The sequence below is a fragment of the Oncorhynchus masou genome, chromosome 30 (assembly GCF_036934945.1).
Source record: "Oncorhynchus masou masou isolate Uvic2021 chromosome 30, UVic_Omas_1.1, whole genome shotgun sequence".
Taxonomy (NCBI): domain Eukaryota; kingdom Metazoa; phylum Chordata; class Actinopteri; order Salmoniformes; family Salmonidae; genus Oncorhynchus; species Oncorhynchus masou.
In genome coordinates this window covers 6,451,816-6,470,028 of record NC_088241.1, presented here as the reverse complement: position 1 = coordinate 6,470,028, position 18,213 = coordinate 6,451,816, and the positions used below count along the sequence as shown (strand labels likewise).

Genomic DNA, 18,213 nt, shown 5'->3' with positions numbered 1-18,213 from the left:
AGGTTATTTTTCTTTGGTCCACGAATACAAAGCGAGATGGGAGGCAGTGCGAACATTACTGCACAGCAGTGAGCTGCGGTATGGAGCAATATAGCCCCATTGGTTGCGTTGAAAACGTGCTAGCCAGGCCGTGGGGCAATTTGATATGGAGAATGCTTAGTCAAATTAATATCTGGTCAACTGATTGATTATTGAATATATAACTTTATAAATTACTGCTATTGGCACAGTCACATGGATCAACAATTTAGGTCAAAATGACTAACTACCTTTAGGTCAAATAGTAATGCGTCCTTACAATAAAATCACTCAAATGTAATGACAAGCTTTGTTTATTATCATACCCACAACATTACTTACATTAGTCCCCAATGTGATAACATTTACAGACCATAGAGCATCAAACATTTGTGTATATTTCCACTTCTAGGAGTTCATAATGGTTCAAAAGATGTATTTTACAGTTGAGTGTTGATTTAGTGCGAACAACAATACTAAATTAATCCAACATTTTCCAGCTGTCAAAAGTAAAAAACAAATTGCAATCAGCTTCCTCTTACCCCAATATGGATATAAGAAAATGTGGCTACCAAATGGTATAAGGGGCTGATATAAATCTCAGTGGCATAACAGAGTAGCTCACATTTCTCTCTTTAGAGTCTGAATGTGGTCCAGTGGGCAGGTTGTTAGTACAAGAGTCGTTTAGCATTGTTAGCCAGACCGCTCAGTCCCAGATCAGATCAGCCATGTTTTCCAAAGCGGTTGAAGTGTCGATAGAGGAAGCGGATCCTCTTCTCCATGTCGTGTTTGTCCTGTGTCATCATCCTGTTCCCCACCATCCTCTTCTTCCTTGTCAGACGCTGCAGCTCGTTGCCACGGAAACCCTTCACACAGACCGGCCAGACGATCAGGTCCTTAGGGTGGGCTTTGAAGTCACCTTGTCAGACGCTGCAGCTCGTTGCCACGGAAACCCTTCACACAGACCGGCCAGACGATCAGGTCCTTAGGGTGGGCTTTGAAGTCACCTACAGACAACACGTTAGAGATGTAAGGCCTGTTATAGCAGTGTGTGTGTGTTTTGGTTAACCCCCAAAAAACAGCACTGTACCATTTTGTATCAACTGGCAATATGGTAGAAGCCTTACATGACATTTTAGTAGGGGGGCAGCGTCATGTTGCTGAAATGGTGAGACTGGGCAGCACTTTCATAAAGATATGAAAGCTTTGCATCAACTCAATGTCTTGACATCATGTCAAATGAGCTATGATTTGAAACTGATAACTTCCCAGTTACCTAAAATTCCTATGTTGTCCTAAACCCCAAACATGCTCCTCTTCTCAGTCCACCTTCTTCAGCTCAGGGATGGCATTCATATGGACTGGACAGCACACACCTGAAACACACATTTTGATCTCATTAGCTGGGCTACATTCAGTACCAATAGACTTCAATTGACAATAACTATAATACGGACTAATGCTACACTATAAACAACAATTGTATGACACCTAATGTATCAGTGTCCTGTTTGTAGTACACACATTAAAACTTCTTGTTACGACGTATCAAATTCACAGGGCACGCAAAATAGGCCTATCATTATGAAATTTGTATTTTGTTTAAGTAAGTCAGGTTAAGAGCAAATTCTTATTTACAATGACAGCCTAGTGGGTTAACTGCAGAACAACAGATTTTTACCTTGTCAGCTCGGGATTCCATCTAGCAACCTTTCGGGTACTTGCCCAACGCTCTAACAACTAGGCAACCTGCCGCAGCTACAAAACATTCCATCTGAATTGCAATGTACCTACCGGTGCTAATCTTACCTACCAGTGCTTATCTGTCTGGTTGTGTGGAGCGGCAAGCCTTCAGCAACCCTCTCAACAGAGACATAGCTTACCTGAAATACACAGAGGTCGTCAATCATTCTCGAAAGGTAAAATAGCTAACGTTAGCTAGCTAACTAAATAAGAAATTGTACAGCACACGACCAACATATTGCTATAGCCTAGTAACATTACCTAGCTACTAGTTTTGTACAATATTTGCAAAAACAAGAGGTAATGTAAGCTAGAATAAAATGTTGTTCCTCTTTGCCTACAAGTTGACCTAGCAAAGCTAGCTCAGCAAGCTAGCGTAGCAAACAGGCAATACCGTGTTTCCCCGAAGCGTTGCACGTCTTTATGACCTTGTATTCGTCAATCTAATATGATAATAAAATCAAAGACAATCGACATTCACGTTTTAAAGCTTCGACATGTATAAAGTCATGCGTGACAAACGGGCACCTCCATGTTACTACGATTCCCAAGATGCAACGGGCATTTAACGTACAACTCCTAAACATCCGCATCAACAATTATCTGTTCATAGGGCTCTCTTTTTTTGTAGGTCTACAAACGGAACTACTGTAGTCTACATTTTATCCACTAGATGGATACATTCACTTCATACATTTTCACCCACCACATACGCATAAACACTATGAAGACACATTCACACGCTGTGTTGTTTCAGTCTTACTATAACAAAAACAGCTGAATGGAATAAGGGGCGTCTGTTTCAAAGAAGCAAGCGCAGCAGAAATTAATTCGGTCTAATTTTCAGTTCTGCTTTGACGTCAGTGTCCTTCAGCGGAAAATAAAAATGAAAAACACGTATTACAAAAAATATAACAACATTCCATTGATGGCCCTACACCTGTATTGACTTCTGATACTCATGCACGCCCAGATGTTATGAAAATATTGCAGGATGCCGCATGATTTTGGTAAATTTACGGGCCGGGTTTACAAAGCATTTGCACAAGTGCAATGTATAGGAAAGGCCATTTTGGAATGTTTATATAAAGAATGTCTTATGTAATATGGCAGAGGAGATAGCCTATCAATAATAACTTGTGATATGAATTAGTATTGTGGATAGATAAGACATTGAATAAAATAAATGCATTTAAAAACCCAAGCCCAAGTATTTAAAAACCAAAACATTCAAACTAAACAGTTAGCTGCATTTATTGAGACTTTACAGCCCGGTGTATCATTGTTCCACATAACTGGCTTTTTGGAATTATTCTCTGCACACACAGTGTACTCAGTGGTGTAAAGTACTTCAGTAAAAATACTTAAAGTACTACCTAAGTTGTTCTTTTGGGTATCTGTACTTTACTTTACTATTTTTATTTTGGACAACTTTTACTTTTACTCCACTACATTCCTAAAGACAATATTGTCATTTTTACTCCATACATTTTCCCTGACAACCAAAAGTACTCGTTACAGTTTGAATGCTTAGCAGGACAGGAATATGGTCAAATTCGTGCACTTATCAAGAGAACACATGGCCATCCCTACTGCCTCTGGCGGACTCATTAAACACAAATGCATCTTTTGTAAATAATGTCTGAGTGTTAGAGTGTGCCTCTGGCTATCCATACATTTTAAAACAAGAAAATTGGCCTGTCTGCTTTGCCCCTTTACCCCTACACCCCTTCTGTTCATGTACATATTTCCTCAATTACCTCGACTAACCTGTTCCCCAGCACATTGACTAAGTGCCTGTGCCCCTATATATACTGTAGCCTCGTTGTTGTTATGTTATTGTGTTACTTTAGTTAATTTAGTAAATATTTTCTTAACTCAATTTTTCTTAACTGCATTGAGGGTTAAGGGTTTGTAAGTAAGCATTTCACGGTAAGGTCTGCACCTGTTTTATTTGGTGCATGTGACAAATACATTTTGTTTTGATGAATATAAGGAATCTTAAATTATTTAAACTTTTACGTTTGATACTTAAGTATATTTAAACCAAATACTTTTATACTTTTACTCAAGTAGTATTTTACTGTCTGACTTTCACTTTTACTTGAGTAACTTGGTTGTCTAGCAACGAGTACAGTTGCATGGGCAGTCAGATTAATATATTAGTTTGTTTAAAACATTTACAAAATTTGAAAAAAGTCAAGGGGTCTGAATACTTTTCTAATGCACTGTAAACAGTGTCCCCCGACCCCCTCCCTGCCTCAGCCTCCAGTATCTATGCTGCAATAGTCTATGTGCCGGGGCCTAGGGTCAGTCTTTTATATCTGGTGTAATTATCCTGTCTTATCTGGTGTCCTGTGTGAATTTAAGTGTGCTCCCTCTAATTCTCTCTCTCTCCCTCCCCTCCCGGAGGATCTCAGCCCTAGGACCATGCCTTAGGACTACCTGGCCTGATGACTCCTGGCTGTCCCCAGTACACCTGGTCGTGCTGCTGCCAAGACCTGTTCACCAGACATTCTACCTCTCTCTCTACCACACCTGCTGTCTCAACCTCTGAATGACCATGCTGGTCATCCATGAAAGTGTTCTTCAAGATATTCAAACTCTGGCCTTATTGGTCATGTACTATCTCCACCCGGCACAGCTAGAAGAGGACTGTCCACCCCTCAGAGCCTGGTTCCTCTCTACCCGGCACAGCCAGAAGAGGACTGTCCACCCCTCAGAGCCTGGTTCCTCTCTACCCGGCACAGCCAGAAGAGGACTGTCCACCCCTCAGAGCCTGGTTCCTCTCTACCCAGCACAGCTAGAAGAGGACTGTCCACCCCTCAGAGCCTGGTTCCTCTCTACCCAGCACAGCCAGAAGAGGACTGTCCACCCCTCAGAGCCTGGTTCCTCTCTACCCGGCACAGCCAGAAGAGGACTGTCCACCCCTCAGAGCCTGGTTCCTCTCTACCCAGCACAGCTAGAAGAGGACTGTCCACCCCTCAGAGCCTGGTTCCTCTCTACCCAGCACAGCCAGAAGAGGACTGTCCACCCCTCAGAGCCTGGTTCCTCTCTACCCAGCACAGCCAGAAGAGGACTGTCCACCCCTCAGAGCCTGGTTCCTCTCTACCCGGCACATCCAGAAGAGGACTGTCCACCCCTCAGAGCCTGGTTCCTCTCTACCCAGCACAGCCAGAAGAGGACTGTCCACCTCTCAGAGCCTGGTTCCTCTCTACCCAGCACAGCCAGAAGAGGACTGTCCACCCCTCAGAGCCTGGTTCCTCTCTACCCGGCACATCCAGAAGAGGACTGTCCACCCCTCAGAGCCTGGTTCCACTCTAGGCTTCTTCCTAGGTTCCGGCCTTTCTATGGAGTTTTTTCTAGCCACCGTGCTTCTACATCTGCATTGCTTGCTGTTAGGGGTTTTAGGCTGGGTTTCTGTACAGCACTTTGTGACATCTGCTGATGTAAAAAGGGCTTTATAAATACGTTTGATTGATTGGTTAAAGTGTTTACATGACTATTGCCATACTCGGCCTACTGCCATAATCAGTTTAATATTGAATTATTAGTGTGCATGTAAACATATTCAAGGATCAACAAACAATTTGACAGAGCTTGAAGAAGTTTGAAAAGAATAATGGCCAAATATTGCACAATCCAGGTGTGGAAAGCTCCTAGAGAATTACCCAGAAACACTCACAGCTGTAATCCTGCCAAAGGTGATTCTAACATGTATTGATTCAGGTGGTTACTTATCTAATCAAGATATAGTGTATGAGTGTTTTATTTTTTATCTTTATTTTTTATAAATGTTAGAAGTTTCCTTCCACTTTGACATTAGAGTTTAAAAAAGGACAATAAAATATATTTGAATCCCACTTTGTAACACAACAAAATGTGGAATAAATCAAGGGGTGGGATACTTTCTGAAGGCTCTGTACATTCTTTCAGCAGACAGAATGTAGTTTATCTCATCACTCATCTGCCTCCTCTCAGCTGCCAGTAAGACTGGCCATGTCAGTCTGCTGATATGGCCAGACTGGGTTCAAATGCCTTCTGTTTCATTTTTCTGTATTTATTTGTATGTATGTATGTATATTTTTAATTGCTCTAGGGATATAATTATTGTTTGGATTACCTTATTTACTATGATGTTTGTTTTTTTTACTCTTTATGCGATGCGCACTGCAGAGAACACCGGACAAAGAATTATCAGTGAATTATCACAGTGAATTATTGTAATGTTTGTTTGTGTCAATTAATGGGTTGCCAACTGACAATTTGACACGGAAATCAAATTTCATTCATTCATTTCAATTTCATTCATTGGTGCACTGTCAACTGAAGTGAAGTGTATTGAAATATTTCACAGCTCAAACACAAAATGCTAATTAAAATACAAATTCAACATCAAAATGCTATGCACAATTAAGAGTGATTTGAACTTTAATTCCTATAGTTTTTTAACATCAATGTGCTGGATTGAGATCGAGATTGAGTGATGTGACGTGATGAGAGAGGGGGACAGGAACAAATGAGTTATCCTGTTGAAAAATTTCTACTGAAGAAATCTAGTTGAAATATTTTCCGACTTCATGTTGATTTGCATACTGTAGGTTTTTTTCATATCATTGTCATCTATTGTTTCCATGTGAGGGGCATCTGTCTGTTTAAGACTTTCCCTCATCACTGCCTAACTGTGTATTTAAATACAGTATGTACATTTAAAGATCAGCAGGAGGAAAGACCACCTCACAAATCTGATTCACAGACCCCGAAAGCCAGCAAGGTCCCAATGTACTGACTGAGCCACCAAATGTGGGCCAAAAACACACAGCCTGTGATTTCAACAGGTTTACGTGGAAATGTTTTGAGGTTTTGAAGAGAGTAGTGGGGGAGGGGGTTGATAGATGAGATAAAAAGATGTATCCAGCACAGAGAGATTCACTACTGTCTGAACCAGGGGAAAATATGGCTGCTACAAGAATACAAATAACTCTTGCTTGTCCACCCACACATTTTTCATCTATCTATCTGCCTGCCCGTCCGTCCGTCCGTCCGTCCAACATCGATCGATGTCTGAAACTATAGAGCAGTATAGTTGGTATGATGGGAACCTGATACTATAAACTCAAATATTGTCCCTAAGCTTCAGAATAGCCCTGTATGACTGAGGCAGAGAGCGAGAAAGAAATGGACGTAAAGGGAGATGGAAATCACTATCATCATCATGTATTCTCCATCAAAACAAAGCCAACCACCATTCAATGACTTGCATTACTGGAACCGGCCCTGTCCTCCCATGTATGCTGGTGAGCTGGTAACTTTCAGCAGTGAGAACTGCATGTTGATCAATGTGGAAGGATACAGTGGTTAGACTGCACACTTTCGGCAACCCTGGACTTCCTGTAAGTTCCACTGAGTAGAAATACAATATATACACTAAATGCAGGGTTCAAATGAATGGGTCACTCTGTCAATGGATATATAAATACTGTGTATTACAGTACTGCATGTTTCTGATGATATGATGTATGTTTTGTGATACAGTTTTTTTATACCACTCTGTACCTGTAAGGTAATTAAAGGTAGAGTAACAGATAAAATTAAACTTTGCAGAACTTGAGCAGAGAGAGAGAGGGGGGAGGGAAAAAGAGAAAGTTGGGGGGAAGGGAGAGAGGGGAGAGAGAGAAAATAAGGGGAAGGGAGAGAGAAAGAGAAGGGGGCAGAGAGAGGGGGGAGGGGAAAGAGAATCCGTGGGAGGGAGCATGTAGGATTCCCTGTTTGTGTGGCTGACAGTTTCCATGTTGCGTCAGTGAGACTGACACAAACCGCATCAAAGACCGCCTCGTTGCTCAGGCCAGGAGAGGGACTACCTGCTTAGACACCTCCCTCTTCCCACAACTCACACCTACAGGCCTTTATATACCCAGCCCCAATTGACAGAAACACACACAACAGAAGAGAGATCAAAGAGGGACACAGAGAGAAAATACTAAGCTAGGTTTGCAACAACAATCTGTTGATCAAAACGTCAGAAGGAAGGAGAAAAGAGAAAAGAAGAGACCATGTGGCAGTATCTCCTCCTCTTGGGAACATCCCTGTTAGTGACAGGTGAGATCTTACAGATGATCTGTAGTCATTGTTTTTTAAATGCAAATGTGTTGCAATTTAAACCGATTTAAAGAAATGTTGATGTGTACTTACGGATGGAGGATTGGGTATGTGTGTGTATTCATACAGTATGTGTATTTGTTCAGGGGGTCGGTGTCAGTGTCTGTCTGAGTATACTGAGATGTTCGCAGAGGCAGGGTCCCAGGCAGTGTTACCCTGCGTGTGTCGCCCTCCCTCCACCTCTGCAGCCGTCGTCCTCTGGAGCAAGGAGCTTGAGGGGTGCGACTGCCTTTCTCTCGGTCCATGTCTTTCATGCTCTCCTCCTTATTCATCTCTCTCATCCTCTCTGTCTACCTGTGTGACTCCAATATCCTCAAAGATTCCCATTTTCATCTTTCTCTATCCTGGTCTTTCTTTCTTTTGATCTCTTAATACATTTTTCTGTATTGAAAGTGTTCTATAGGAGAGCATAGCAATGCATTGCTATTGATCTGTATGTCTGTACAATACAAGTGTCATGTTTGAAACGTAGCATCTCTTCCTCTCTCAGGACAGTATGGAGAAAGGGAAAGAGTGGACTGGAGCACTGGGGAATAGGAGCTGCCCAGCGTGTTCGATGCCCCCATTCAGAGGTTGGAGCTGGTGACTACAGCCTGTACATAAAGGAGGTGAGGCAGGAGGACAGAGGGAATTACACCTGCATGGTGCAGGACGACGAGAAAATCCTCTCTAAGAGGATCCTCCTCAGGGTCATCAAAGGTAAGGAGCTAAAATAGACAATAACTTATATGAAATACCCTGTGGACAATTAAATGAACTTTCAGTGATATTTACAGTCATTTCAAAGTGATATTTACATGCTGTAATAACAAGGTATAACTATATTTATCTGCTGTTTATCATACAGTCACACATATCATAAACCTGTGAATATGATTAACATCTCATTGCTCTTACTTACCCATGTCTTTCTTTCACAGTATCCATCTCCCCACCTGCTCCAGTGGAGGGGAACAAAATGACAATCACTTGCAGTGTCACTCCATGGCCACAGGAGGCGAGAGTGAGCTGGATGCTCAACGAGAAGAGAGTTTACCCTGACAGTGCAGATGATGTCCTTTCAAAGAACCAGGCGAGTGTTTTGGAGAGCAAGGCATCTGCAGGCATGATGGGTAACTGGAGCTGTGTAGTGCATGAAGGGAGGAAACAAGGGAAGGCCACCACGGCCCTGACAGTGAGAGGTGAGGGCTCAGACACGGTGATGTCATGTTTGGAAGGAATAAAACATTCAAATGCAGCTGATATATTGAAGATGTTTCCTATGTCTTTCTCCCTTCTCTCCTATCCATCACCTTCCCCCATCTCTTCTCTCGCTCAGGTATTGTTAACCCCTCCAGTGCCAGTGCCAAGGTGTATGCTGAGGTGGGGTCTGCTGTCACCCTCCCCTGTGTGTTCTCCACTGGACTCATCCCATCAGACACAGCCTGGGAGAGACTGGACATCTCTGGCTCTGCTCTCCCACTCCCTCCCTCCTTCAACCTGACCTCCCTGCTATCCCTCCCTCCCTGGGACAGGTCTGTGGGTGTGGGGCAAGTGGGGCAGGGCGACGGGGGCAGGTACAGGTGCTCAGGGACAGTGGAGGGGCGCCGGGTAGCAAGGGAGATGCAGCTGGTGACTGCCCAAGGTGAGCCAGGCATAAAAAATGGATGATGGTATGATATTGTAGCAGTCTCCTCATTTGAATTCCTAAAGTGAGTTGCCCCGTTCTGCAAAATGGCAAACATTGAAGGTATGTTTGAGATGAGATGGGCAAATGGTGCTTTAGAATTAGCAATCACAATGCTAATGATGATCCTTTGTGTTCGCTCTACTCAGTGCTCAGCAACTCACCGTCTACCCAGAAGGCCCCAGTCTCACTGACCTGTCACCTCAGCGATGCCAGCGAGGTCACTGAATACGAGTGGGTACGAGTGACCTATGACCTCAATGGCACCCAATCAGAGAGCTCCGTCCAGAAAGGGAGGGTCCTGGGGATCAACAAAGTGTCAGACAGGAACTCTGGCGAATGGGCTTGTCGATTCCACGGGAAAGGAGGAGCTCTGGGGAGCGTGACATACCACCTCCATCTGATGAGTAAGTCCTATCTGCCTACTTTGATTCACTGTCTATTTGCATGGATCTAGGGAGATGCAGACACAATTCAAATACAACAAATATCACCAATATGTAAAAAAATTGTCATAATTAGACACAGGGGTGGAAGGTAGACTAGCAGTTAAGAGCGTTGTGCCAGTAACCGAAAGGTCACCTGTTCGAATCCTCAAGCCGACTGAGTGAAAAATCTGTGGATGTGCCTTTGAGAAAGGCACTCAGCTCTAATTGCTCCTGTAAGTTGCTCTGGATAAAAGCTTCTGCTAAATTACTCAGATGTAAACTAGAATCTATCCTTGTTCTGTCTTGGTTGACCAGGTCGTCTGATGGGAGATAATGAGACAGGTTCTTCCAGTAATGTTGCCATGGTAGCCGGCCTGGGTTTCTTCCTCTTGGTGCTGCTGTTGGTCTTGGTGCAAATGTACAGAAACTATCGGAGGGTACGTTCAACTACAGCTGTGTGTGTTTTCCTTAAATCCACGTTGACATGGAAAATACGTTTTTGAAAGGTTTATGTAATAGTCATTTAATCTCCTCTACAGCGCAAGCTGATCCTGCAGTACCCTGCCCTGGAGACCATTGTTCACACCATTGCCAATGAGAGAGAGGACAGAGAGAGGAACAGAGTGAAAGAAGATGAGATCTCCAAATAGAGGAGACTCTGCAATATGACATTTGAAATCATTTGACATGTCTATGATCAGTTGGGAGATTGTGGTATTTGTACATATTAATTCAGTGCAGACAATTGTAGCAGTTTCTTTCCTACTTTCACAAAAAAAATGTGATTGATCTTTTATTTGAAATGTGACTGATTTTGTATATGTATGTCTTATTTCTCACTACCGGCACCTTAACCACCTATTAGACTTTTGTAATGTAATGAATGACTGAGAATATAATGATCTAAACACTTCATTGGTTTAAATCTCTCTCTTTATTACTATGTATCAGTATGAATCTCCCCAATGGGTCACAATACCAAATATGCAGTTACTCTTATAAATTAACGACTCAAATGAAGTTCAATGAAACATGTCATTCTATGTATACACAGCATTTCAGTTAACTGACACCACATCAAAAGTACACTTGTATAAGACAGTACAGGTGTCTACAGATGTAGGATCTTAATAATGCTGCAGCAACAGGATTTGAACATTTAGTCCATAATGTTGCTTGATCAGCCAAAAGTAGGCTACATGAAAAGTGCAATACTGTTAATATAACAGTGTGTTAGTGTGGGTTTTCAGTACATTTATGTAAATCACAAAGCTCATCTGCATTTCCTGTGATGCAGGAAAAACCTCAGCAACAAAAGAGGGATCAAATGAAGATCCTACATCTGTTGCTCTAACAATATTATGCAGGTTGAAGAAAATTATTATTATTCTGATGTTCACTCATAATCACAAACTCAAAATCACACAAACATTGCATGTAACAAACTGAAATCAAACATTTGGTGGCAATCAGCTCACTCAATCAACATCTTGCTGTGGAAAAGTATCACGTTGTTATATGTCTACTCCGGCACAGTGAAAATCTCAAATGACATATAATTCCCCATAAAGTGCAGATAAAGTCTTGGAGAATGAAGGACTCCCAGGAGCCTATACAGAACTACACCTGACTAATCGTCCCGTCCTCATGCGTGCCGATTCGCTGGAAGTCTCTCAAGGTCAAAGTTTGGCTGAGCCCCACCTCAGTCGCTTCCCACCACTCCTCATCAACCCCAACGCCACTGTCCTCTGGGGTCAGCTGATCCAGGACCTCATCGGCTTCAAAGCACCAGCCTGGCCAATCAACCCTGGCACTATCAGGGAAGGCGGGGCTAGTAGAGAGAGGGGATAAAAAACTTTTACAATGGAGAAAAACTTGATGGATTGCAAATAGCTTAGTCACAAGATTTGTTTCTGCTTTAGTCTACTTCCATGTTGTTCACTGGAACATTTGGCGTGACATTAAACAAAGTAGTTGGCTAAAGTGGACACCAATCTGGTGATCAGGTTAGATTGGTTATGATGACGTGGTTGTCATGACATGAAACATGGTTACAGGTGGCATGGCATGGTTATGACAGTAAATGCAACTTCCAAGAATAACGATTTGAACATAGTGATCCTACACTACATGGTAATCAGCCCAGTAGGTAGAGTGATAAAATAACCCAGAATAAAACTGTTCCATAGTGGCCATCAGCCACCCACACCGAGCTGACTGAGTCATTTCAATAGATGAATCTTCAAACTGATCATGCATACTTTGAAGACGTTCTTTTCTTTTATTTCCAACAGGTTTGATGTAAAACTCACCTGCTCTTCTTCTCCTCCTCCTCCTCATCTCCGTCCACCCTCTCCTCTATCCATCCCTGACTGACACTGGGGGCCAGCCGTCTGACCAGCTCCACCTCTTCCCACTCAGTCTCTCTATCCCCTTCACTGGGCGACTGGGACGTAGTGGTGGAGAAAGACGGAGAAGGAGGAAGAGCCCATGTTCTGAAGGTTGGAGATTTCCCATTTCCCTCTCTTCTCCCTCTGTCCTTTCTTCTCTCCTTGGCCCGGTTCAAAATGCTCTCCAGGGGGGAGGGGTGCAAGTATGGATCCAACCCAGGAGGGGGAGAGTGGGCTATTCGTGCGTTGGAGGGCTTGGCTGAGGTCAGAAGAGAACTATATCCTTCTTGGAGGATGATGTCTGGTATGGACGTGCTCCTCTGGGTCTTCAACTTAGGCCTTTTTGGGGTGTTTTCCTTTTCTTTAGAGATGTCTTTGGGCAGCTCTGGCTCAGAGAAAGCATGGGGCTCTGGGGAGAACTCTCTCTCTGCAGGCATGTCCCAGAACACCCCTCTGTTCATCTTCAAGGACCCCAGCTTGAGGACCAGGTGAGAGTCAGAGCTCTGTCCGGAGGAACCTGAGTTGTGTTGGTAGGAACCTCTGAGTTTCTGTTTACAGTCTGAGTCAGAGTTGGAGTTTGAAGAAGAGTTTGTGCGTGGTGCAGACTGGGCCATCCCAGAGCTGTCAGACCCACTTTGTGACATCTGAGGGGTAGCAGTCTGCTCAGTGTTTATTGGTTTTCTCCTGCGTAACCGTGGTGAATTCAACTTCCGAGAAAACCTCCATGATTCCGCTAAAGCCTCCTCCTCTCCTGATTGGGTGAGCCACAAGTTCCTCATGGCTTGTTGCTCCACTGACTGAGGGGCAGAATTCCTCCGTGTGGATGTGGCTCGTCCTCCCTGTGAGAGCAATCCTTGGGATTCCATTTGACAAATAGCGATAGAATCTTTTCGATTGTTTTCCCTGCATGGAGAAAGTGGGAAAGTGCTGGATTGGTGTCGTGGGTAGTCGTAGTCTATGTCAGGATATCTGCCTAGCAACAGGTTGTGTGGGCCGTTGGGTTTGGGTTGAGGTTGGAAGAATGATTGGTTATGAATGTCACTGAGCTTACGTGGTTGTCCTGGTAACATTGCATCTTTATAGTCCACTGGTTCCTGAGTTTGTTGTTCCGCCTCCGTTGCTATGGGCACCAATGTTCCATTCACTGATTGGATGAGGAGTTCCTCAACAGGTTTCACCTCCAAAGAGGAAGTGATCTCTGCTTCTGATTGGTCAGGAGGCTGATCAACTGATTCCTCAATGGTCATCTTGGGCTCTGTAGGGGGTGTGGCTTGTTCCTGTAGCTGTAGGTCTCTCTGTTTGGTCTGCAGTCGTCTACTGGCCTCTGTCTCTCTCAGGCCCTGCAGTGTTTCCTGTCAATGAATGGAAGAAAGAGGGATAAGAGGAGAGCATCGATATCACTGTATGTTACACATTATGTACATTGTACATCTAATCATTCTTTCATTGATGTAATACTAAAGAGACTAAAAGGTAACTAGAATAAATCATGTCATTACCACTTTAGTCAGTATTTTCTGTCTGTTTACCTGTGCCTCGTGGATGGTGAAGACCCATGTAGAGCAGCTCTCTGGGCTGGAGGTGGAGAAGGTGTAGACATTCGCCGCACAACCCAGAACACTCACCTCCACCACCACAAATGAACCTGGGAGATGGAGAGGGAGAGATAAAGAGAGAACTGTCATTTAAAACTCTACAAATGGTCTCTGTAGCAAGGGACAGAGCAACGTTTCATCTTTCCACTTCTAGGATATGTACTGTATGGTCAATGACTGTACTCACAGCCATCTTTGAGTGTGTTACAGCGTGTTCTATCCAGGGCCAGTGGGGGGCGAACTACCTTCAGTCTCTCTGCCTTCTTCTGGCCCTTGGTCACCAGCAGCACGTCAGAGAAGAGCAGGGCTGTCACCTCCAGCTTCACCACATAACAGTCGCAAAAGCCCAAAGAAACATGACATCTATATTTTACATGTTAGTCATTTCGCAGATGCTCGTATCCAGAGCAACTTACAGTTAGTGCATTCATCTTAAGATAGCAAGGTGAGACAACCACATATCACAGTCGTAGTAAATACATTTTTCCTCAAAGTAGTTATCATCAAAGTCCGTGCTAATGAGATAATAATATTAGGAAGAATCCTCTACATGGAAGTCAATGTTTCAATGGAACAGAGTGAGATTCTGTCACTCAACCTACCTTGTGATCCTTCCTTCCTCTGATCTTCAGAGTCTCCTCCAATAGCAGCTTGCGTATGACCCCAGGACCCACCCCTCTGACAGGGCACGTCAAATCAAAACTGCATAACTCTCTGACATGCTGTGGATGACATCAACATTGACTACTCACTGTCTGCATCACACATTACAGTATCTATATCGTTTTTTAAGGTTGGTGTAGTTTCCTATCCTGTACTCTGTTCCTCAATTTTTTTTCTCTCTTTCACCTTTTCGATTTCCTCATTCATCCCCTCCATCACGTCATATCCCTCTATCTTCTGGGCGGAAAGCGAGAGGGCCTGCTCATCATCCTTAAGCCTCAAGTAGTCATTGATGCTGTGCAGAAAGCCATTAACACAAGCCAACTGGAGGAGAGACAGAGGGGGGAGAGTGAGAGAGTGAGAGAGTGAGTGAGAGAGAGAGAGTGAGAGAGTGAGAGAGTGAGAGAGTGAGAGAGAGAGAGAAACAGAGAGAGGGATAGAGTGTGTGGGACAGAGAGATTTCCTTAATTTGCCTTTTCATCTGTTACTAGTAGAGGCAATTAGCGATTAGCTAGTAAGAAAATGGTGCTGGAACACGTAACTTCCTTTTCTAATGAACATGATCAGCCTCAGGCCTGGCAAACTGAATTAAAAGGCCTTGATTGAAAAGGCCAGCTCTTCACTCACCATGCCCCTGAGTGTGTGCTGAGTGTGGGGAGCCTGGGTGGTCTTGAGGACAGCCTTCAGCAGCAGGGGGTACTTGGTGATCCTCTGGATGGGTTTGGCCTGCATATCTCCCAGACGCATCCGCTCACACTGGGGGTGTGCTTCCACCCACTATGGACGCGGAGAAAAACATTATTTTGTGCCTTCTAGTCTCTAGACCTTTTATACCCAAAGTTATGGCCTCGGTAGAACTCATGTAAATACAGTGTTGTTACGGTGTATGAAATATTATTGTTACATGGTACTGGACAAATTCAAAGGCTTGAAAAACTCATAATGGAGATTCTTTGAAAAAGCTGTAAAAGTGCTTAGACAGCAAAAAACAGCCAAAAACATGTTCTAATCTTTAAGAAGACAATGTGCAGGCTAGGCTCTGAGTCATTAGGTCAGAGCGTTGGTGTAACAAGTGTTTGGCCTTCAGGATATTACCAATAACAGAAGGCCTGGATATGGTGATCATCAAAACCACTAGAACATGATCAATAACAGAAGAAGTTCTGCGGATGCTATGACTCAATTCACTGATGTTCCAGACTGTGTTACCGTAACGAAGGGTAGTTTGGAGAACCATGTGTGTGACGCAGAGTGGCTTTAGGGTGAGAGTGAAAGGGGGTGCATGCAACATGTAAACAAGAAGGGGGCTTGTGTATGAAGTGGTGTGTGTGTGTTTGTTTCTGTCTCCCATTCCATGTACCATAATGCTGCTATTGGCAAGGACATTCTCACCTTTACTGTTAAGGCAAGTTCTACCAACAAAATACAACCTAGCTCTCTGGTACCCTGCAAACCATGATCCCTTCTGTGTTTTCCACCCTGAGGTCTGAGGTCTGTATCACATGTTGTAAATGGTTTCTGTTCATACTGAGACATGACCTAGACATGACCGCCTTGTTGACCTGGTGGCTACGGAGGTGAGACAAGTGGAGTCACCAACTGAACGCATACACAAACATTCTCTTGTCAGAGGAGCCTGGTTTGATGTTGATGATCATGTGTTTTCTTGTCTGCTGAATAAGCCAGATATTGTTGTTGTGGGGGAGGCCAGAGGGAGGGGCTGATTCTGGAGGTGGGCTGCTCATTGGACTACTACATGGAGCAGTCCTTTTCTGACAAGCTGCTTAAATACCAGCCCCTCGTGTCGCTCCTGAACAGCCTCGTAACAGTGCATGCTTGCTACGGTGATATTGGGTCGTCTCTGCCATGTTCACAGGCTGACAGTACCTGAACTTCAGATAGCAGGCCTACATAAGACAGAGCTGATAGCGAGGTACTGCTCTGTGTCAGCAGTCATGGACAGCCTTTCTGTGTGAAGAAGAAGGTGCTATCTGCTTCCCTATGTGTCCAGATATCCTTGTCCTGAGATGTTTATATGAATTATGATTTGTGGATTCAAATAAAGTATTAAAAAATGTGTGTGCGTGTGTTTAACTCACCATTAAGTAGGTGTGGAAGTGCAGGTTGGTGTCTGTCAGTTTGCTCGTAATGTCCACTGTGCTCTCCTCCTTACAACAGTAGTGCAGATAGGTGGAGAAACGCTCAGGGAACTACAGACAGAGGGTGGGGATGGGATTAGACAAAGATTGCTGTAAACAAACATGTTTTAAACCCATGACCCGTGTTTCCATTCCTTCCTTTCACCTCCGTTTGACCCTTATACTTTCATCCCATATGTGACCCTGATACTAGATCTGATTGACAGTCAGTACTGTACCTGCAGGCATCCTGCCTCTAACCCCATGGGGTCAAAGGGCTTCCCCGTCCTGCGGACTTCCTGTAACATGGGATACATCACTTCCTGCCAGAAGAGCCGGTGGGCGCTGAGGATGGAGGGAAGGTTGGAGAAGAGGCTCTCAGGGGCCACCTGGGGAAGAGAGGGACAGGTAAAAGAGAGTGATGATAATCCTGCTTTCTTGATTTTGAACCTACAATCTACCCCACATCTCTTGTCATTATGTGTTGAAGTTTGGGTTTGTCTAAAGTCAATACAAAAGATATGATAGTTGTAGACCTTTTGTGATAAAAAAAGATGAAGAGGGTAATTGTTTGACAAAGCTGCAGTGTCTAGCTGAAGAACTCTGCAGAACTCACTCCCCCACATTCTCAGATAGTTTCCACATTCTCAGCGGAATTATCTAACATTCTGTTATTGAGCTGAATGTTCCATCTGCCCTGGTGCGTTCTGTGTTAGATAGAGCAGATGTTCTCAGTGTGTTAGTATGTCAGCTCAGCAGTATGTACTGTATGTACAGTATGTTGTTTGTACAGTATGTTGTACTACAGCAGCCAGTTTCAACTAGGCCAAAGGGCCTGCCCTTGAACTGTATACTGGTTTTAAATTCAACCGAAGGTCAAAGTCATTCATGAAAACACACACACCTGAACCCAGTCAGATCATGCAAGATCCAGCTCAAAAGCACATGCTTCGTTCATTGCAACACATCTATTTGAGTGGTCAGCCGGGAAACACAGATAGGCCCAAAGACCAGAGAGTGAGTTCTAGAGAAAATGTCCCCTGCAGAAAACCCTGTGAATGAGAACCCAGCTCATATAGACTGACCTCTAAGAGGAATCCATGCTGGTGCAGGTTGGTAAGAGCTGCCATCACCAACTGAGAAACATAATGACACAAACAAACACGGGCATTGAAAAATGACATTGCAATAAAAGATGCTATACAGATAAGTTACTATTCTCATATTTCTATTATGAATAGCCCATGGTTGTTATGGACACATCACTGAAAGACATTGACACGTTTTCAGTAATGAGAGTAATAAGAGTAATGAGAGCAGGGTGTCTGTCTGTCTGTCTTACATCAGCGACAACAGTGAGCTTGTTGATGTAGGTGAGCTCAGTGTGGACCAACTCCCACAGTGCCTCCTGTT

The 18,213-nt window shown here is 43.8% G+C and overlaps 2 protein-coding genes and 1 long non-coding RNA gene across 4 annotated transcripts in view; 1 reads left to right on the top strand and 2 right to left on the bottom strand.

Annotated features, from left to right (window-relative positions):
- Positions 1-316: 316 nt before the first annotated feature.
- Positions 317-2,375, bottom strand: LOC135521937 (uncharacterized). Its single transcript, XR_010452624.1, has 4 exons — positions 2,156-2,375; positions 1,832-1,901; positions 1,295-1,394; positions 317-1,025 (listed from the first exon to the last, which is right to left on the bottom strand). It is a non-coding gene; the product is annotated as an uncharacterized LOC135521937 (long non-coding RNA).
- Positions 2,376-7,516: 5,141 nt separating this feature from the next.
- On the top strand, positions 7,517-10,927 carry LOC135521910 (matrix-remodeling-associated protein 5-like). Its single transcript, XM_064947717.1, has 8 exons — positions 7,517-7,860; positions 8,007-8,139; positions 8,411-8,619; positions 8,841-9,101; positions 9,239-9,544; positions 9,736-9,993; positions 10,330-10,451; positions 10,554-10,927. Exons 1-8 carry the CDS (start codon positions 7,815-7,817, stop codon positions 10,662-10,664), a joined length of 1,446 nt encoding a protein of 481 aa, XP_064803789.1. The 5' UTR covers positions 7,517-7,814; the 3' UTR covers positions 10,665-10,927.
- The window catches only part of LOC135521893 (uncharacterized), a 16,039-nt gene continuing 8,742 nt past the window's right edge, over positions 10,917-18,213 (bottom strand). For both annotated transcript variants that reach the window (XM_064947684.1, XM_064947685.1), the window contains 11 exons: positions 18,143-18,213; positions 17,886-17,936; positions 17,040-17,189; positions 16,762-16,872; positions 15,290-15,439; positions 14,849-14,986; positions 14,602-14,721; positions 14,187-14,319; positions 13,934-14,049; positions 12,327-13,756; positions 10,917-11,845 (listed from right to left, as the gene is read on the bottom strand). The exon at positions 18,143-18,213 is cut by the window's right edge and continues 25 nt beyond it. In XM_064947684.1, coding sequence (XP_064803756.1) covers positions 11,635-11,845; positions 12,327-13,756; positions 13,934-14,049; positions 14,187-14,319; positions 14,602-14,721; positions 14,849-14,986; positions 15,290-15,439; positions 16,762-16,872; positions 17,040-17,189; positions 17,886-17,936; positions 18,143-18,213 — 2,681 coding nt within the window. In that variant the 3' untranslated portion in view covers positions 10,917-11,634. The remainder of the gene's footprint in view (positions 11,846-12,326; positions 13,757-13,933; positions 14,050-14,186; positions 14,320-14,601; positions 14,722-14,848; positions 14,987-15,289; positions 15,440-16,761; positions 16,873-17,039; positions 17,190-17,885; positions 17,937-18,142) is intronic.

What these genes read in the sequence shown, in the direction of transcription:
- LOC135521910 (XM_064947717.1), top strand. Translation starts at nt 7,815, where the DNA reads ATGTGGCAGTATCTCCTCCTCTTGGGAACATCCCTGTTAGTGACAG. An exon ending in CCTCCTCAGGGTCATCAAAG is followed by an intron (nt 8,620 to 8,840) that starts GTAAGGAGCTAA and finishes TTTCTTTCACAG; the next exon opens with TATCCATCTCCCCACCTGCT. An exon ending in CACGGCCCTGACAGTGAGAG is followed by an intron (nt 9,102 to 9,238) that starts GTGAGGGCTCAG and finishes TCTCTCGCTCAG; the next exon opens with GTATTGTTAACCCCTCCAGT.